Genomic DNA, 21049 nt, shown 5'->3' on the forward strand with positions numbered 1-21049 from the left:
CTAACTTCGTTTTACACTTAACGAGAGTAGACCACTAGATACACCCGAGGGTTTGCAAAGTTGTTGGACCTTAGAGCCTACTTTTTGCAGTAAGTAGATTATAAGAAATTGGAAACTTTGTAGTTGGTGGGAACTCAAGTGTTTATGTTTATAAAACACAACACTTTTTTTTGCTCTTGACTTTTTTGCTCTTATTTTGTCTTTGAATTTTTTGGTGTGTCAAAATGGTTGGCAACAAACCCTTTATATAGGCTTCCAAATGTCTTTTCTTCAAGGCCACAACCTTTTCATAAAGACACCTTTTGTCTAAAAAACATCTCTACATTTTTGCCAGACACAACTTTTGGATAAAGGTATTGTTTCAATAGTCATCTTATGAAAGATAACTATTCATTCCATAAATTATAACTTTTGAGTTATAACTTGAAACAATAACTTTTCACATTTAACTTTTGAGCCATGATGTCTTTTCAATATGTCTCATAACTTTTTGATATCATTTTTCAAGAGACATAACCATTCACATGAAAACCTACCTATTATCTAATAGACACATTATGTTACTTTACGTGACAACTTTTGAGTTAATGATAGCTTTTCATCGTGTGACATAACCTTTAATTTTGAAAATACACCAACAATCCCCCACTATTTTCAAAATTTCTAAATACCAACAATTTTGAGAACCTTGTGCATAAATGAAGGTATCCCGGAGATTTGAACTTTCACTTAGTGAATGTGGTTGATTCTAGTCTAAATTGAGTGGTTGACCAAGCATTAAACCATCAATTCTTCATTGACTAGTCGGGCCATTAAACACACACAAGCTTCCTTGCTCACTTTGTATCTAGTTTTCCAACATGTTTTATGGCTTTATGTTTTGCATCCATTCATGAGTGCTGTCAAAGTTAAGCCTTTAGCTCTTAGAAGCGACCACACTTCCACTCACATAGGTAGCCCCCATTGGAAGTACCCCGTAATTATAATATTTCAACATATATATGTTATGGGTCTATTAAGAACTTTTGTTCAACCTTACCTTACACATTACGGAACCAAGCACTATACGCCTTGGGATGAAAAATATATTTTAGTGCTTGCAATCTCCATGTGGTAGAATGGTCAGTACCCAAGACTTATAGGTCGATCGCAAGCGTCGATGTGAGCTCCCACCATTGGAGATTTAGTTGATAGGCTTGAGACCTATCCCTCTTGAGGTCTTTACTACCAAGTCCCTTTTAAGACCTTTGGTAAACGGATCCACTAAATTTTCACCAGACCTCACATAATTTATAGTGACTATACCATCACTAATTTTTTGTCTTACAATGCTATGTTGAAGTCCAATATATCGACTTTTTTCATTGTAAGCTTGATTATATGCCTTTGATACAGTTGCTTCATTGTCACAATGTATCAAGATTGGTGCCATTGGTTTAGGCCACAACGGAATTTCATAGAGTAAATCTCTCAACTATTCTGCTTCTTGGGTGGCATATGCTAAGGCTATAAATTCAGCCGTCACAGTGGAGTCTGCTTGACAAAATTGTTTCTTAGAACCCCAAGAAACATCACCCCCACCAATTGTAAAAATCCAATTAGTCGTGGATGTATAATTTGTTTTATTTGAGTTCCAACTAGCATCTGTATACCCTTCTAAAATTGAAGAAAAACTTGAATAACAAATGCCATATTTCTTTGTACTCTTTAAGTACTTTAGAACTCTATGAACAGCATACCAATGCTTTTTACTTGGATTACTTGTAAATCGACTTAGCATCCCAACCGCAAAAGTAATATCCAGCCTTATATAGACCAAGGCATACATTAGGCATCCTAATCACCTTTGCATATTCATTTTGTGCTATTAGCTTGTCTTGGTTGGGTATTAGCCTTAAATTAGAATCATAAGGCGTAGTCATTGGTATACAATCTAACTTGCCATTATTTATTACAATCTTTTTGATGTAATGAGATTTAAATAATGTTAGGCCATTATTGTCTCTCATTATTCTTATACCAAGAATAACATCTGCCATACCCATATCTTTCATGTCAAAATTCTTTGACAAGAACCTTTTTGTGTCTTCCATTGGTTCCAAAATTAGTACTAAAGATTAACATATCATCCACATATAAACAAATGATGACACCTCTTCCATTATAGAACTTACTATAGACACATTTGTCAGATTGATTGATCTTGTAGCCGTTAGCTAGCACAACTTCATCAAACTTTTGATGTCATTGTTTAGGTGCTTATTTTAATTCATACAAGGACTTTACAAGCTTACACACATTCCCTTATTTCTCAATTGACATCATTGTACCTTAATGTACAATCGGAATGTCAAACTAACACATTAAGGTATATGTTCACATAAGCATCATTGCACCTTTATTGCATATTAAGAATGTCATGTCAACGATATTGAATATCTATATTGCACTATTATACCTTTGATGAAAAAATGGGAATGCACCATATATCAAGATGTTATATTAGCACCATTATACCTCCATGTATAATAGGAATGCCATACACCACCCACTTATCAAGTGGACCTTGATGGTATTAACATTTTGGCATCATTATACCTTAATGTATAATAAGAATGCCACATGTCCACTTATCACATAATGTCCACCTTTTATAAAGATGAACTTATCTGCTTCAAATACTAATTTGAAGCCATACTTATTTAATAAGCCACCTGACACAAGATTCTTTCTTAGTTCCTGTACATAATAGACGTTGTTTAGTACAATTATCTTTCCAGAAGTAAACATAAGTTCAATGGTGCCTTTTCCTTTCACTTGTGTAGTGGAGGAATTTCCCATGTATAGCATGTTTCCATCATTAACTGCTTCCAAAGTCTTAAAGCAGCACTTATTTTTGCATACATGATTAGTTACACCAGTGTCAATCCACCATGCTCCATCATCTTGGAGAAGATTGACCTCAAAAACCACAGCTACAAATTTATTGTTGTACACACATTGTGTCTTGTTTTTCAAAAGTTTACATTCCGCCTTAGAGTGTCACGACCCGAAACCTCCCTCAGGCCCATGACAATCGCCGCGACGTCTCAATTGACACTCATTATCCGGAATGCCAACTGGAACCCCACAAGGCTTACATATCAGTTTCTTTCCTTTCTTGTGAGCAATCATTGTTAAATATCGAGTTTTTAGATAATATATACTATTTTAGATCAAAAACAATCAAAATAAAATTTTCGCCACATAAGGGTATTTTGGTCTTTTTTTTCTCAAAAATTTTGAAACTGGCTAAAACGTAATATACAAGTACAAAACACATAATTCATATTCAAAATGAGTTTAAAAGTCTAAAATCTTCATTTAAAACGAAATTATGGTTATTTGAATATAATAAGAAAATAAAAGAAATATTAAGAAAAATATTCTATTTTCTTATAAAACAATATTTATAGAGTTATACGTGAATAATTTTTATAGCGTAAAAGTTAAATAAATTTATTCATACTGAAATACAGTAAGCCAAAATATTTAATTTAATTTACAATAACAAGAGGGCCCCCAAATAAACAAAAGTAAAGAGGACTGCGAACCTACGGTTGGAAAATGCAAATCCAACGGTAGTCCTCGATGAGATCAGCTATCTACAGTCTATACTGAACCTGAAATGGGTGGAAAGGAGGGTGGTGAGATTATAAAATCCCAATGAGTAAACAGACATTATCATAAATATCTAAAGGCGAGTAAAATGGAGGCAAGTTTAAACAACAAATTTCAACCCATTTCATAATGTTTTCAATTTATTTCTTAAACCATAAAATATTTGTAATTTACCAAAACAGTTGTTAAGGCTTATGTCTTTTATTAAAACAAGGCTCAAGCCAAAACTAATCCTCGGGGATACCTTGGCCGAGGCATCTAACCGAGTCCGCCAAGGGTGTTAAAATATTCACACGTGAAACACATTTTTATTTTTAAAACCAGCCGTTCCTTGGCGTTGGCCGAGTTACACATTCACGTGGGGGTTCGACGTGAAGTGAGCTCTAATACTACCCCGGGAGTTACCCTCCTCGCCTCTACAACCGGAGTAACTATATAACTGGGTTTACCGTGCCCCTCTAATAGGCAGTCCACGGAAACCCGTCACTGCAGTGACTAACCCACCAATTTTAATAAAATTTCGACAGTATAACGTGGCTTTTATTTATTTATCCAGCCTGCATAGTAAAACCAACTTACATAAATTTCCCAAATGCACTCACAAAATATAGCCACATATACTCATTTCTCATAAGCCATTCCTAGGAAAATATATATTTTTCAAGTCAATTTGCAGCCTCCAATTACTCAATTTCATAATCAATACAATATATTTTTATTTGTCACATTTATTCCTAAAACATCAAAAATCCCGTTTTAATCTCGTTCTCATTTCATAAAATACATAAAGGGCATTTAAAATAAACTCTAGATAATTTACAATAATAATAAGTTTACTCACCGTTTGTACAAACTAAAAGCTTTCTAAGCGCCCCGATCACTACTCGTCGGGTACGACTTCTTTGCCTTTTCCGGAAGGCTCTCCTCCTAGACACATTACAAAAATTTACACAATTCATCACATTGATGCTAAATCACTATATAATTAACTTAAATCCTATACTAATGCATGGTATGAAATGCAATAGCCTAAAACGGCTTAAACGCGGTATTAACCTATTTTTGGCACTTTGCCCGATAAATTGCTAACGCGCTCCATTTTAGCTCTAAATCATCCCATTCTCTCTCCAACATTTCTAACCATTAAATATCAGCCAATAACCTTCTAAAAACAACAAAATCAGCTCACTCCCTTCCTTGGAAAATTCGGCCAAAAATGGGACATTAACTCGGTTAATTTTCTACTTTGTTTTTCTATCACGTTTAATCGTTTTTCATCATTTTCTCTTCATTTCCCTTAGAATAAAATCAATTCATCATCATTGTACAGCATTGAGCATCCAGCCAAGAGTGGGTATTGTGAAAATTTAATGATTTCTTGCCCAATTTAATTTCTAAACACATTTAACTAACTAAAACTATCAATTTAACTAAAAATCAAAACCTAAAAATTTCAATTTCTCTCCCCTAGAATTTCGTCCAGCCCTTGATATCACTTTTTGATCTCTCTCCTCAAGCATGCTAAATGGAAATAAAGGCATAGGAAAGGTAGAAATCAAGCTAAAATCGAAAAATCTTACCGTTAGACGCGTAAACGGTCGAAAACCGCGAATTTCCCTTTGAATTTTCTTGTTTCTCTTTGGTTTTTCTTTTTTTCTTCCTTTCCTCTCTATTTCCTCTCTTGTTCTTCCTTATGGCCGGCCAGCACTCAAAATTTGGGTTTAAATGGGCTGACTTTTCATTAAAATAATATTATTTCATTAAAAAATGCCACATGTCACTTTCCCATTGGCCCATTTTTAAAATTTCATCCATTTGTTTCCAAATTTTCACCATACACTTGTCTCATATATTCATAGCTTAGATAAAATTTTCAGACTCATCCAAAGTCTCGGTGGAGTAATTTTTAAAATTTACACTTTTACCCCCGTAAAAGTCAAAAATTACATTTTTGCCCCAAAAATTGAAAAATTGCCCATAGACATATTTTTCATCCCTTATACTCATACCATTCTCCAATTTATCAAATTTGATCTAAATTCTCTCAAAATCTCAAATTTTGTCCGTGGGTGGCAAAATTATGATTTTGCCCCTACATTCCAAAAATCACAAGAATTAAACTTTTTCACTTCCTATCATTAAATTATACTCCAAATAGTTAATCTTGGTAAAAAATTTCACTCCATGATCAAATTATTATCTTAGGTGGCAAAATGACGATTTTGCCCTTGAATATCAAAATTTCTAATTTTACCCCAAATGAACCCTCGAACTCCGAACAATCATTTTTAGTCATTCTTGGACTATAAAATATTAAATTTCATCCTACAATTCCTATTTGAACTAGTTCGAGGTTAAATCAATTTAAGTGTACCGTTAGGTACAATATTATGTTTCGTCTATTCTTATGTGCTTTTCTAGCGTAATAATATGCTACTCAATGCATGTATGTCATGACATGTATTTATAGGGTCGGGTTTTACATAGAGTGTCCATGTTTTTTTTACAATGGAAACACGACCCTTTTTTGTTCCTTTTAAACTTATGACTTTTGTCATTCATACCCACGGAATGTTTTCTTTTGACTAGCTTGTTTGATGGTTTTGTGTTCCATCATATGGACCTTTGAAGTCTCAAGATCTTTTCATTAGAATCTTTTTCTTTTTCATCTTACTTGACTTCTTCTTGTTTGCGATAATCTTCTTCTATTCGAAGATGATTGCTAAGGTCCTTATTAGATATCTTCTATTTCTTATACCTTTTTTTAGTATCTTTCCATGATTTGAGAAGTATGTCAATTTTAGAAGACACAACAATAACCTTATTCATATCAAGATCATCTATGAATATAACAAAATCCTTCTTTCTAACCAATATACGTTTTCCATACATATCAAATACAATATCATGCATATTCATATCCAGTAAGGAAAGAAACTTATCTTATGATCCAATGTAAAACCATTTTGCCATAAATGAATCTTGTCCATAGATTCTTTTACAAAATGGTCTAACTTGTCAATGTTGGTAGCCATCTCCTTAAGTGAAGCCATTTTGAATACCACGAAAATAAGTCTTAAAACTATTTGTGCAAATGGGAGTTTATAAAGTATTCAAGAATAGGCAAAATTGACTTCAAGGCAAGCCTTTAAATAAACGTTATCTTTAAGATTTATTTCACCCTCACCACTCTGTATGCAAAGGAGAATAATGCGAATAGTCTTAGTAATATAATAAAGCCAACGTCTAACTTCGTCTTGCACTTAACGAGAGTAGACCGCTAGATACACCCGAGGGTTTGCAAAGTTGTTTAGCCTTGGAGCCTACTTTCTGCAGCAAGTAGATTATAAGGAATTTAGAAGCTTTGTAGTTGGTGGGAACTTAAGTGTTTATGTTTATAAAACACAACACTTTTCTTTGCTCTTGACTTTTCTACCCTTGTTTTGTCTCTGAATTTTTTGGTGTGTCAAAATAGTTGGCAACAAGCCCTTTATATAGGCTTCCAACTGTCTCTTCTTCGATGACACAATCTTTTCATAAAGACACATTTTGTCTAAAAAGCATCTCTATATTTTTGCCAGACACAACTTTTGGATAAAGGTATTGTTTCAATAGTTATCTTATGAAAAAATAAATATTCATTCCATAAATTATAACCTTTGAGTTATAATTTGAAACAATAACTTTTCACATTTAACTTTTGAGCCATGATGTCTTTTCAATATGTCTCATAACTTTTGAATATTATTTTTCAAGAGATATAACCATTCACATGAAAACCTACCTATTATCTAATAGACACATTATGTCAGTTTACGTGGCATAACTTTTGAGCTAATGATAGCTTTTCATCATATGACATAACCTTTAATTTTGAAAATACACCAATAAAAAATTGGTAAAACTTAAATACCTGGAAGTACAACAAAAAAGCTTGAAAACATAAAAAGTAATAAGCAAAGATAAGATATATATATATATATATATATATATATATAAGAGTAAAAACACCCGATCGATGATGTGCATTATATTCGCAAACAAAAGAACGAAAAAATAAAAGCTCAAATAATACATATATAAATAAGAAAAAAAACAAAATAAAAGAAGAATTAGTAGCCAAAGAGAAGAAGAAAACTTGTGAAAAACTAAGAACCAAGAAACAAATACAAAAAGATAACCTGTGAAGAAGCTAGAATAATATAGCCAAAATAAGTAAAAAAGAAAAACAAAAAAAATAATCAGCAAAGAAAAATAAGAAGGAAAACAGGGAAAAGACAAGAAGAGAATGTAGAGAAAGAAAGATAAGAAAGAAACAGAAAAACCTAACATGAAGAAAAATCTAAAAAGATTATGGAAAAAGTAAAAAATACCATGAAAAATTTATGAAAATCTAAGAATACCCCTCCACTCCTTTACCACCAGGAAAACAAAAAACCATAAACACCTTCATTAAATCAATCAAAATCCAAGACAAGTGGCACCCCATTGTTTGCCTCAATTAAAAGCGTAACCAACCCAATTAAAGGCCATGCATCAATCAATTGAACACAACACATGGCAATCAATTAGACTCCTCCGAAGATAATCTTAATATATAGGTATAGATATTATAGATATATATAATATAGATATAAATTATAAATAAATCATATATAAATAGATAAATATGTAGATAAATTATAAATACAAATATTAAAGATGTAGCAACTCTATTAATAAATTGTTTTAAACTAAGGCTTAGAAAATATTTATTGCATTTTCAATCTCAAAAATTTATATAACTAAGGTTTAAGGAAAAAATAGGTCCATGTAGTTTAAATAACTTTTGTTATGAAACCAGCAAACAACCACACACACTCATAAGCCACCATATACGACCCCATCAACCACCACACATAACCTTATAAACCATCATAAAATCTCAAGATCAACATAATTTATAGAAAAAGTCAGGGCATAATGTTTAAAAGTCCTTGAAATTATTTAAAAAAATTTAAAAATTTTTTTATTCTTTTATCGTATTCAAACAAGTCCCTATAATTTTACTTTGAACCAAATAAGCTCTTATGACTATGATTGACATATTGTTATTAATCAAAATACCATTTGTTAATTTATGCACTAACGTAGAGAGTAAAAATGTCACATGACAATATAATTATGCCTCATTATCATTTACTATAACATGTAAGCATATCACGTCATAGCACGTAGTATAGAAGGACAAGTGACTAATAACAATTAGTCAACTATTAATTATAAGTTCTTATTTGACTCAAAATAAAAATATAAAGATTTGATTGAACAAAATTTGAATTTTTTAAAATAAATTTAGAAGCCTTTTAGATATTATAATAAAATTAAAAAAAAACTCATTAATTTAATATTCAAAACCCTCGTTTTCAAAAACCTTAAGAAACCAAAAATAGGATGAGACTAAGGAAGTTTTAAGGCTATCGAAAACTTTCTGAAGGCTTTTTAGGTTTCGAATTTTTTAAAAAATTCACAATTAGGTGCTTTTACTATCATTATATTAAGCAAATTGTATTTTGACTAATTTTGTTAATCGAAGGGATGATATATCCAACACCAAATTATAACGTGCTATGTGTCTATAACAATATCATATCATTTTCATTTTTTTTAAAATTTTTTATTTCGAGAATTAAAAATAAAAATGTAGAAAACAAAAGTTCAAAAACAATTGAAAAGCATAGCGAAAGTAAGAAAAAAATGTAGAAGAGAGAGAAAATTGAGGGACAGAAAGGAAAAATAGGGCATGGCATTTTTTAGACATGTGGTGTGTTATGATTGTGTATTTGTGGATACATTACTCATTTGATAACAAACTTAGTTAAAGGTGTAATCTGCTTACCAGGATCAAAGTGGGACAACCTAATTATAGTTTAGTACCAAATAAATAATTAAATATTCTCATAATTTCAATTTAAAAAGTATAATTATTTTGAAAGATCTTTTAAGTTAGGCATTTTTCCTTTATTTTTTGTTTTGGTAGAATTGTCTTGTATTGATTAAATTTGTTTTCTTTTCATAATACTTGAAAATATTTTTAAATTATTTAAAAAAATTCAAATAAACTTTTATTTTTCTATTATATTTAATAAAATATTTGTATTCTTATTTTGAGTAAAAAAAATTCTTATGATTAATGATTAATTCATTATTGTTAGTCAAAATATCATTTGTTATTCTATACCATGTGGTGTTAACGTGACATGTTAATATATTATAATAGATGATATATCCATGTCCCGTTTTTTATTCTCCACGTCACTGTCATATGGATATAAAATAATAAGTGTTGTTTTTACTAATAATAATTAATCAATGATTACTTATAAAAATTTATTTGATCCAAACTAAAAAATACATAAACTTAATTGAATATAAAAAAATAAAAAATGTATTTGAATTTTGTTTAACAATATAGAAATTTTTTCAAGTATTATGTTTTTTTTTCATATATTACTCAATTTTTTTTAATTAATGATGTTCTAATATTTCTATCACACTTGTATGATGACTATTTTACCAGATTGACTTTTATTTGTCCAAAACCATGTTCAATCACCCACCGAAAACCAACGAGAAAAAGGACACCAGCCTCCTCTAAACACCCAATAGCCAACATTTCCTTGTACTGTAAAATCACCCATCATTAATTATTTAATCATTACTACTAATGCCCATCATTAAACAAACTAATCAAAGCTTAATAATAATTATAAACTGAACCCCCCAAAAAACGTTGCGTGTACAAAACAATACATCTCCTAAATCCCGCCACGTGGACCCTACATTCCTTTGGATAAACCCAACCGAAAAAAAATCTATTTCATCAAAGAAATAAATGTGGGACCCACTTCTCCGACGGGGACCCCACCAAAGTTAATCTCTACTCCTTTCTTTCTTATCTCATCATCCTTTCAGTGCACCTAACTCCAACCGCACCTAACTCCAAGCCAACGTGTCAATCATCGGTTCGTCCGGACTCTGCTTCGGATTGTCGCCACGTTTGCTTCTCTTGGCTAATTACTCTTCTCCTTTTGCCTCGTTTCTCTTACACACTTCTCCTTTAGCTTCTGTTTTCTCTCACTTTCTCTGTTTTTTGATCACTGATTAAAACCTTTCTTGTTTGTGAATTTTTCTCCGTATAAATATCAATTCAAGCCTTTGATCATGTTAAGGTACTCATGGAGAATTTTTTCTTGTTTTTTGTTTTAAAATTTTTTTGGCTATTCATATCTGTTTGTTTTTGTTTTTTACGGATAATGAATGTTTTCGGCAGAAATTATACAAAATTTGAGGCTTTCTGTAGTTAAAATCGATGCGTAACTGAGACTTTTGGAGCTTTAGATCATTTTTGTTAGATTATAGTAACAAGGACTTCTCTATAGTGAAAGAAAACGGACCATTTGTTTTCGTCCGAAGGAAACTGTTTTGCCGGAAATATTTTCCCGGAAATCGGAGTATTTAGTTGACGTTCATAGTCCCCCGCTGTATATTTCTTTTCTTTTTTTTTTTTACCTTTCTCTTTGTTTATTTATTTTTAATTTATATTCTTTTTTGTTTTTTTTAATTAATTTAGTTGAAGTAGTAGCTTGGAGTTTGATTTTTTTTTTTTAGTTAGAAAAATGTGTGAAATAAATTACTAGAAAATATGTTGATTTTATGATGAGATTAAAGAGAAAAACGCTGTGAATTTGAATTTCCGTTATTTTGAATTAACATCAAACTAATTAGAGTGCTATCTAAAAGTTGAACGAATTAACATCAAACTAAGTATATAATATTTGTGAAATTGAAACTATTAGCTTTCGTTTGGTAAATAAGAGAAAAAAGTTAGCTATTGAATGGAGGCTTTATCTTGTTTTAAGAAGCCTGCTTTTGGTTATGTTTAGTTTTTATATTTGCAATAATTGTATTGAGTTGATTGTGTCTGTGAAAGGTGGGTTCAGACTTCAGACTTACACATTCTCTTCTTGTTCACCCTTTTGGGTCAATAAGAATCTAAGTTTTGGTTATCTCTGGTAATCATATGAATTTTCTTTACAGTTTTAATTGTTTTCATAGTTACATAGAATTGAGTGGATTACTAGTGATCAATTATTACATGATTGTCAGATAAATAACCTCTCAGTTCCTTATTGTCTGGTGCATTTTATGTTGCATATGTGACAATGCTCACGATAATATTATACATTTGGTGATTTTAAGGTTTTTTTTTTCTACATTTAGTGATGTTGTTGTCAAACTGTTTATTGAAGTAATAAAGTCTTAGTATGGTCTTTTGTTTGTTTGCTTTCTTTTTGTTTTTGGAGGCGGTGGGGGGAGGGGAGGGGGAGGGGGAGGGGGGGATTTTGTGGATTCTGAAATTCAGGTGAGCACTATGAGGAAAAACTAATGTTGATGTAGACAAGCAACAGGCAGTGGTTAGTTTATTTGGGTGATTGCCCTCAAAAAACTTAAAATAAAGTCTCCTCAGCTATGAACACTTTCATGAATTCTAAGATATTTTTTCTTCTATAAAAAATGAAACCCAAAGTATAAATATGAAGGATAATACATTTGTGTTAACATGTAACAAGTTGCAGTCACAGTTGATTCTTCATTAAATGTAGAAGCAATCATTGTAGAAATGTGATAATAATCAACACAAGTTGGCTACTGACATCTTCCATATGATCAACAAAATGCACTTTCTGGTGTTTAAGTTGGTTTTCCTGTTGTCCAAAGTATTTTGTCTAGTAATGCTGGTTTCTTATAGCCAAAACATTGTTGAGGGTTGTTATTTGTGATACATGTTCTTTGATGATGATGATGTCAGCTAAATACTTATTCTGCTGCACTCTTTCGTTTTTACAGGGTGAAGTAAAGTGCATGTTTTCATTTTTGGTAATTGAATGGATTAGTGTTCTGCTGCAGTTTTTATGACATATATTGATCACAAGGTATTTCCTCAATGGGGGGAGCTTGTTCTAGGAAAAGAGACCAATTGGACAATGAAGATGGTTTACATAGAGGGGTTTCTGGAAGATATTGCAAAAGTGGGAGTTCAAAGTGGTTGACAACAACTTTTACTAGACCTGTTGTAGAAAGTCAAAGGGGAAAAGGAAAATGCCCATCACTTATGGAATTGTGCACTTATAAAATACGGGAGGTATAGCTTGCGTTTATTTTGCTTGTGTCAAATCCTTAGTTCCTGTGTTTGAACTGATCTTCTAAGCTTGGTTAATGAGCAGGATATAGATAATTATGGTTCATTTTCTATGCTCCCAAGAGATCTAAGTCAGCAGATCTTTAATGAACTAGTGAATTCCCAATGTCTGACTGATGTTTCTCTTAAAGCTTTTCGAGATTGTGCCCTTCAGGTAATTGATGAAAACATTTGGCAAGCTGGATTTCAAAATATTTTTCCACTTAGTTGTTGATCAGTCTAGTTGAATTGTGAGGTCTTATCTTCTTTGGAATAGGACCTTTACCTGGGAGAATACCCTGGGGTTAATGACAATTGGATGGACGTCATTTCTTCGCAAGGATCATCGTTACTTTCGCTGGACCTCTCTGCTTCTGATATCTCAGATTCTGGGTTGATATATCTCAAAGATTGTGCAAACCTTCAAGCCTTAAATCTAAATTACTGTGACCAGATTTCTGACCGTGGGCTACAACACATCAGTGGTAACTTTTTTATGCTCTACCATTCTGATTTATTCAAATGCCAAATTCCCGTAATAGGCAAAAATGAGTAAATAGCAAGTACTGTAACTGCAACCTGTGATGCAAAATAACCATGCAAGTATGGCCTAAGGTTTTGCCAAATTGAATTTTGTAGTCTCAACCGCTTTTCAGTTTACATTCTGCCTTCCTCCCTGGTTATCCTTCTACTGTTTCGTCATTTTGTTTCTTGCTCTTTTCGTCCTCCCAACCATCTCATTTAATTTCATTCAGCCTTTTTGTATTTCTTGGTAACTTTCTATGGTCCAGTATATGACATAAAATGTTTCAGGTCTCTCAGACTTGACTAGTCTGAGTTTTAGGAGAAACAGTGGGATTACTGCACAAGGAATGACTGCCTTCTCTAGCCTGGTAAACTTGTTGAAGCTGGACCTGGAGAAATGTCCTGGGATTCATGGGGGGCTTGTTCATATTAAAGGTAATTTTCTCCTTTGAAGGTAGTTATCTTTATGACTTGTATGATTATCCTTGTCTTTTAATTTTGGGTTTCCCTAAACATGAATTTTTCATGCCATCTCTTTCTCACACCGTTCTTGAGGCAGAAGGCTCCTCTGAGGAACATATTCGGGAAGGGTAGAGCATTGTGGGCAGTACTGAACTTTATCTTCTCCTCCCCCTCTTTCTCTGTGTACAAGGGTGCATGGTGGTGGAGTAGATTTGAGTTTGGATCAGTTGGTAGTTTTACATTGTGTTACTCTATAGCAGTGGATATGTTTGAGTAACAGAGTAACGCATAAAGAGATGAGTTCGTCATGGGTCTGATCTTTCCCTTTAAATAGTTAGCATAGAGAGCATTTCGACAGGCTGTTATTTTGGCATGTTAATTATGGATGTTGTGTCAGCAAATATTCAATATTTGGCTGATTAGCACTGTTTATCAATTTACAGGTTTGACAAAGTTAGAGTGTCTTAATATTAAATGGTGTAATTGCATAACAGATGCTGATATGAAGCCTCTCTCAGGTGATTCTTTTCTTGCTATTGTCATTTGGTAGAGTTCTCCAGAACATTCATATTCTTTACTTAACTCTCTTTCCTTTTGTCTCTCCCCTGTAAATATAGCTGTATGATATCAATGTTTTTTGACATCTATAAATATTTCTTTTATCTTCCTTTAAAGGAAACTTGTGGGATATTGACCTAAGTTAGGAACATCTTTGTTTGATAATTTTCAATCGGCAATCAAAGATATCTACACTTGTTCAAAGCTACTCTCTCTTTTTGAGTCCTGTTAATCATTATGTTCTTTTTCTCTATATCGAATTTGTTATGAGGTGTTGGTGGATGTTTGTTTGTATGGGTCACTTGATTACTATAATGAATCACATTTTGAATAAGGACACTTTAAATTGAATAAGCATGTGCTTTACACTTTTATGTATCAGGGCTAACTTCTCTTATGACACTTTAGGGCTTACAAACTTGAAAAGCTTGCAGATTTCCTGCAGCAAGGTCACAGATTTTGGCATTACTTATTTAAAAGGTACTTTGTTACTGTTTCATTTGCTATCATGCTTTACATTTTGGTATTAGGGTGATAACTTATTTAGTCATCTATGACAGATAGATTGTTTATGTTGGGCTATTATGACTGTGGAAGGTTTTTATAAGTGTACTGCATGGTTTGGAATGTTAAGATGAAGTTGTTCAACCAGTCAACAATGAATATTCATCCTCTCAACACCCTCCCCTCTTTCCCGGCTGGTGAGCGTGATGGCTTCAATCTGAATTGGAGGGGGCTGATATTAGATTTATAAGGAAGACAAAAGATTTTGTTTTCCATATGCACGTATAATGTTGGGTAAAATCACATTCTGTCACCCAAAGAGAGTCAAACTTATTAACCTTTGAATTAGATAGGTTTTATGAACCAGAATTCATGCTTTATTTTTTTTAATTTCCCTCTTTTTTGTCCTTTTCTTCTTGTGAATCGCTGATTTATTTTCTTTTATTCTTTTACATTTGCATATTAGCGGTGGTATATTGAATTTTTGTCCTATGACAACTGAATATTTGGAATTTGATAAACTTCTTAAATTTCTTCATTGTGATTTCATTGGGTTTTCTTGTGTATATTATGGCCTGCTCAACTTGATAGGTAAAGCTTTAGCATTCTTCTACATTTTAGCAGATTATAGGAATTCTGAAATTGGCTGTTACTAATTATTGAACTTCTATTTCCTTAAAATTGTTTATCTTTTCAATTATGTTTCAGGTCTGCAAAAGCTTTCTATTTTGAACTTGGAGGGCTGCCCAGTTACAGCTTCATGTTTGGATTCTCTTTCAGGTTTATATTCTTGGCATCCATGATACTAGTTATTTTCTATGTTTGATGATTCCATCAGGAACTGTAATTTGCATTTTGTGCATTTGCTGTTAAAAGTTGATGTTTTATTTAAATCATCCATGCCCTTCCCTTTTCCCATATTAGTATTTTGGTGCTCATGACAGTAACTCATGCATTTTGGTTTGAGAAATTGGTATGGTAACTTCCTGGTGGTGTTTTCTTTCGTGATTTCTCTTTCAGTTTCAACTTTTATCATGTCATTGTGAGAAAATATTCAAAACAATTGATCATTTCAACTTTAAGTATATGTTCTTTTGGATACATTTAGATTAAACATGATATTGACTTGGCCTTTTATTGCACAGCTCTTGCATCTCTGTTATATTTGAATCTTAGCAGATGCAATTTATCTGATGATGGATGTGAGAAGTTCTCCCGTAAGTTGGTTTCATACTTTTCCCCATTGCATAGAGTTAAAAAATTCTGGCCTTAGATTTATTGAAATTTTTATTTTGACAGAGCTTGGTAATCTGAAGGTAGTAAATTTGGGTTTCAATGACATCAGTGATTCATGTTTGGTACACCTGAAAGGTACTCCCTCTCTTCTCGTGTTTGATAGAATACTGAACTATGTATCCTTGCTTTATGTATGTGGTCTCCGTTAGATAGCGATCTGATAATGAAGAGGCTATTTATATAACAGAAATTATTTATCTAAATAATGGGAGATTATTCTTTGTGAAACATATTAAAGGATCTTCTCATATAGTTTTTCTATTGGAAATTTCTCACATAATTTGTATTAATGGTAGTTACAGTCCTTAATTTTTATTTTTTACTTTGATCCAGGTTTGACAAATTTGGAGAGCTTGAACTTAGATTCATGTAGAATTGGTGATGACGGGTTGGTTCACTTGACAGGTCATTGCTTAAACTGCTATCACCTTTGATTGTAATTTCTGTTTCGTTCTGATTTAGGGCAACATCTGTATTTAGGCATGGAGGATCATAGAAACATGAAGATATATGTGTGCTTAGGGACAAAAAAAAAAAAGAAAAAAGAAGAACACGAGATACAGCATAAATTTGTTGGAGTTGCCATTGCAAGATATTTGAAACTACTTTTGCTGGCTAGTAGAATTAGTTTATAAGAGTTTTCTTAAGGAATACAAAGGCTAGAATGAGTTTATTGGAATATTTTAGTCTTACTTTTTGGGATTTCTTTTATCAGATTGCCTTGTTAGTTATGTTATGTTCGCATTTGATATATGGTGAAGATGCTGCCAATGTTTAGTTGATATGCACCAATATTTCATTGGAGCCTAATCATGCTCAGTATATGGTTATAAAAGAATTAAGTGCTTTGAAAGTTTAAAATTGCTTCATTTTTTAAGTAGAAATAATTTAACTAAATGGTTCCTACCTTCCTTTGCTTGCTTTTCTTCTGTTGGTATTGGGAGAACATTGTCATCATATATTTCTTCTTCACTGTATACCTTTCATCTCCAGTAAACCATCAACTTTTAATAATGCTGATATTTGCATATTACTGTTTTTGTGTGTTTAGGTCTTCAACGTTTGAAATGTTTGGAGTTGTCTGATACTGAAGTTGGAAGCAATGGCCTTCGCCATCTTTCTGGTAGATATTCACCATGTCTCTAATTGATTCTTTGTTGCCGTTGCCCCCATCTTGTATCCTTCTTTAGAAGGCTTCTCGAAGCTCAGATGAATTTCAATTCTGAAATAGGTTTATTAAGAGTAGGGAACTTTTACAAAATTAATAACCGTATGATGTCAGTATGATATATATCCTAGAGGGTTCTTGGCAGTGATGAAAATCATATTAAAAACTGGTGGTACAAGTATCACAGGGCTATTATAGGCGGTGGAGTTCTCATACAACAGTGATAAATTTAAAACATTCACTGGATTAAACTTATTAACCTTTGGCTTGGAAGAACACATGGTATCAATGTGGGTGAAATGATTCTCTCCAGTGGATGATACCAGCTTTTTGCTATTACTTAACTGATTTTTATTTTAACTAATCTGTGAAAGAGAGGAGTATAAGGTGTATCTTCTTTCTCTTTTGACACAGAGGATTGAGAGGTGTATCTTCTTTCTCTTTTGACACGAGTTCATGCGTTATAATGCGCAAGAGAGAAACCTGTGGGAAGTCGATTAACAGAGAGGATTTAAAGTTGTGAGAGAGCAATCACCATGTTTATTTAGTAGTCTAAGGAACCTTAATATGCATATTGATACATCCTTGAATCTAATGTTATTTATACATGATCATCCAATTTTTTATTGGTTTACTCCTTGTAGGTTTGGGAAACCTGGAGAGTATAAACCTGTCATTTACCATAGTTACTGATGGTGGTTTAAGAAAACTGTCTGGATTGTCATCTCTTAAATCACTTAACCTGGATGCTCGTCAAATCACTGATGCTGGACTTGCAGCTCTTACAAGTAAGTCTATACAGAAGGGATTGTCAAGGCCGATTTTGCCTTAAATTTGCTCGAAGTGCTTCTTTCAATTCTTTGAATAGTTATTTTTATTTTTCTAAAATGAGTGATTGCGAAGTAATATGCACTTGTTTCTGGTCAAAAAGTTAATTATCAGAAAAGCATTGATCTTAATGTAATTTTAAAGCTCTAGATATGCAAAGAACCATAACATTACATCTTTAAGCTTTAGCAAGCACCTTAGGATGCTTTTCCTTAAATCGTACACATAAAATAAGCACATTCTAATTTGTAGATTTATTTAATGGCTTGTATTTTTCTTTTCTTCTTGAGACAGGTTTGACTGGACTGACTCATCTTGATCTTTTTGGAGCTCGTATCACTGATTCTGGGACAAATTATTTGCGAAGTATGATATATGACACTTGAGTATTTTGAATTTCCTTTTAAAAAGTAGAATGTTCTACATACTAGTCTTTCTGAATGATCAAGAAATATTCAGAATTTTGGACCTATTTTATATGGAATCGGATAGGATGTCAGAGACGGGTATGTTTCCGACACAAGTACATTTTGTTTTTGGCTGTCTTTTACATAAATTTTGAGGATCCAAGTGTCATACCCGTACATTAAGGTAAAGCGTAGAGTCATACTAGTCTTTCTGAATGGTCAAGTACCACTATATTGAGAATTTTGGACCTATGTTATATGGACACAGATAGGATGTCAGAGACGAGTAAGTGTCCGCATGTGCATTATGTTTGTTACACCATTTTACATTAATTTTCAGGATTCAAATGTCATACTACGTTAGGGTAAAGTGAAGAGTCCATATAACATAGTTTTGAACCCCTTCTATTTCCGTGTACGATATGTATCCTCTGCCTCTGATATCACTATTTACTTTGGCCTTGTGGAGGTTAAATCAGCTTTTGTACTGTCATGCTGACCTCAGTGCTTTAGGACTACTAGCTGTAGAACATAGAACTACCTCAAGTGCCTTGTTCACAATTGAGTCTTAAGATATTATAGTTTGTTTCACGCTCTTACAAGAGGTCTTTAAGACCATTTGAACTAACTATGCACTTGATATTTTGGCATTTTAAGATAAATTAATTGCTTGTTTATCGAATAGACTTCAAGAACTTGCGCTCCTTGGAAATATGTGGTGGAGGATTGACTGATGCTGGTGTGAAGAATATTAAAGATCTTTCATCCCTGTCACTGCTAAATTTGTCACAGAACTGTAACCTAACGGATAAAACATTGGAGATGATCTCTGGTATTGCTGTGTCTTTACACTTCATTTATCTATAATTGCAAACCAAGTTGTGGAGGTCTGACACATCTAGTGCACTTTCATACAAATGCAGGGTTGACAGGATTGGTGTCTTTGAACGTTTCAAATTCTCGTATAACAAGTGCAGGGTTGCGACATTTAAAGCCACTGAAGAATTTAAGATCTCTGACCCTGGAGTCTTGCAAGGTCACAGCAAATGACATCAGGAAGCTTCAGTCAGCTGACCTCCCTAATCTGGTGAACTTCCGCCCCGAGTAATCCTTATGGTGGCGTGGATATATTTCTGTAAATAGCTTTTTATTAGAGGGGAGGACAGCTATCTATGTTCATAAAAGATAAAGTAGATGTTTGATGTATCTGTACAAATGGGTGATTGGAGGTGATTCAAACTCGGCTCCAGAACCAAGGGTTCTTATGGGAAGCCTGCGTAAATAGATGGAAGGGAGGGTCTGAAATCATCCCTTCAGGAGCTGCGGTAAATAGATGAAAAAATGGTGTAGATATCCTTTGGATGATTTAAGAACAGTTTGTCATGTACTGCTGTTGTCTATGTTTCTATTGATTCATGAATGGATGGCATTGAATGGTTGGGCGAAGTGGAGGGAGGAATGAAGTGGATGGTATTGTTGAAGCAGGGATGGCAACGGGTTCCATCCAGTCCCAACCCACAGATTTTTTGTTCGAAAATTTGGGGTCTGGGGGTGGGTTTTACTCTGGAGAGTGTCTTAGCCTCGGTGTATATATATATAAAAAATATTTTAGTTTTAAATTTTTATTAATATAAATATTATGTTTTATATTTTATTTTTTAAAATATATATATATATATATATATGGCATTCTTCACGCGGTAAGACACTGTAGACCTTCAAAGAATGTATGTCTGCAGGTAGTTCCCGGCCTAGTTGATGGTAGTTTTTTCAGTCTTGATCTTCGACATTGGATGCTGGAAAGTATATATGTTGAGTAACCTGTGGTTTTAATGGTATAGGACAAACTTAACAATCTTTCATGCTTCTGTTTGTTTGGTCTCACCATGCATGGCAACAAAGCAAAAGAGGCTTGGGGTCCTCTTGTAATGAAGAAGGAAGCTTTGATAGCTTGGGAAAAACCTGAGCATTCGTATGTTAAGCTGAACGTTGATGGCAGTGCAAAAGGGCAACGGGGCCATGGCAGCAGCAGGCGGCACAATTAGAGATGAAAATGGAAATTGGATATCAGGGTTTACATATAAAGTCGGTGTCTCCTTTTCCTTAACAGCAGAGCTTTGGGCGTTATACTAGGGTTAAAGTTAATGTTGGAACAGGGGCTCCAAAAATATTCAGGTGCTATTCGAAAGTTAACCAGCCAGAGTTCCTCTTTAGATCCGACGCTAATCTTCTCCAGTGTATGAAGGAATTACTAAATTAATCGGTGTGTCGATTAGATAATCTCATTTTATAAGAATCTATTTTTTAATATATTTCCATATATATATATATATATATATATAATCACTGAACATTGAGCCCCGAATTAAGTTTTAAAAATGATAATTCTAAAATTGGTAATTTGGTGAAGAATTTGGATTA

The 21049-nt window shown here is 33.0% G+C and overlaps 1 protein-coding gene across 1 annotated transcript; it reads left to right on the plus strand.

The window, feature by feature from the left end:
* Positions 10731-20290, plus strand: LOC18595347 (F-box/LRR-repeat protein 13). Its single transcript, XM_018123482.1, has 16 exons — positions 10731-10871; positions 12550-12844; positions 12927-13055; positions 13158-13365; positions 13694-13840; positions 14311-14385; positions 14834-14905; positions 15638-15709; positions 16075-16146; positions 16229-16300; positions 16559-16630; positions 17277-17348; positions 18038-18181; positions 18516-18587; positions 19314-19460; positions 19552-20290. Exons 2-16 carry the CDS (start codon positions 12647-12649, stop codon positions 19734-19736), a joined length of 1737 nt encoding a protein of 578 aa, XP_017978971.1. The 5' UTR covers positions 10731-10871; positions 12550-12646; the 3' UTR covers positions 19737-20290.

This window comes from Theobroma cacao, chromosome 6 (assembly GCF_000208745.1).
Source record: "Theobroma cacao cultivar B97-61/B2 chromosome 6, Criollo_cocoa_genome_V2, whole genome shotgun sequence".
In the NCBI taxonomy this organism is placed as follows: domain Eukaryota; kingdom Viridiplantae; phylum Streptophyta; class Magnoliopsida; order Malvales; family Malvaceae; genus Theobroma; species Theobroma cacao.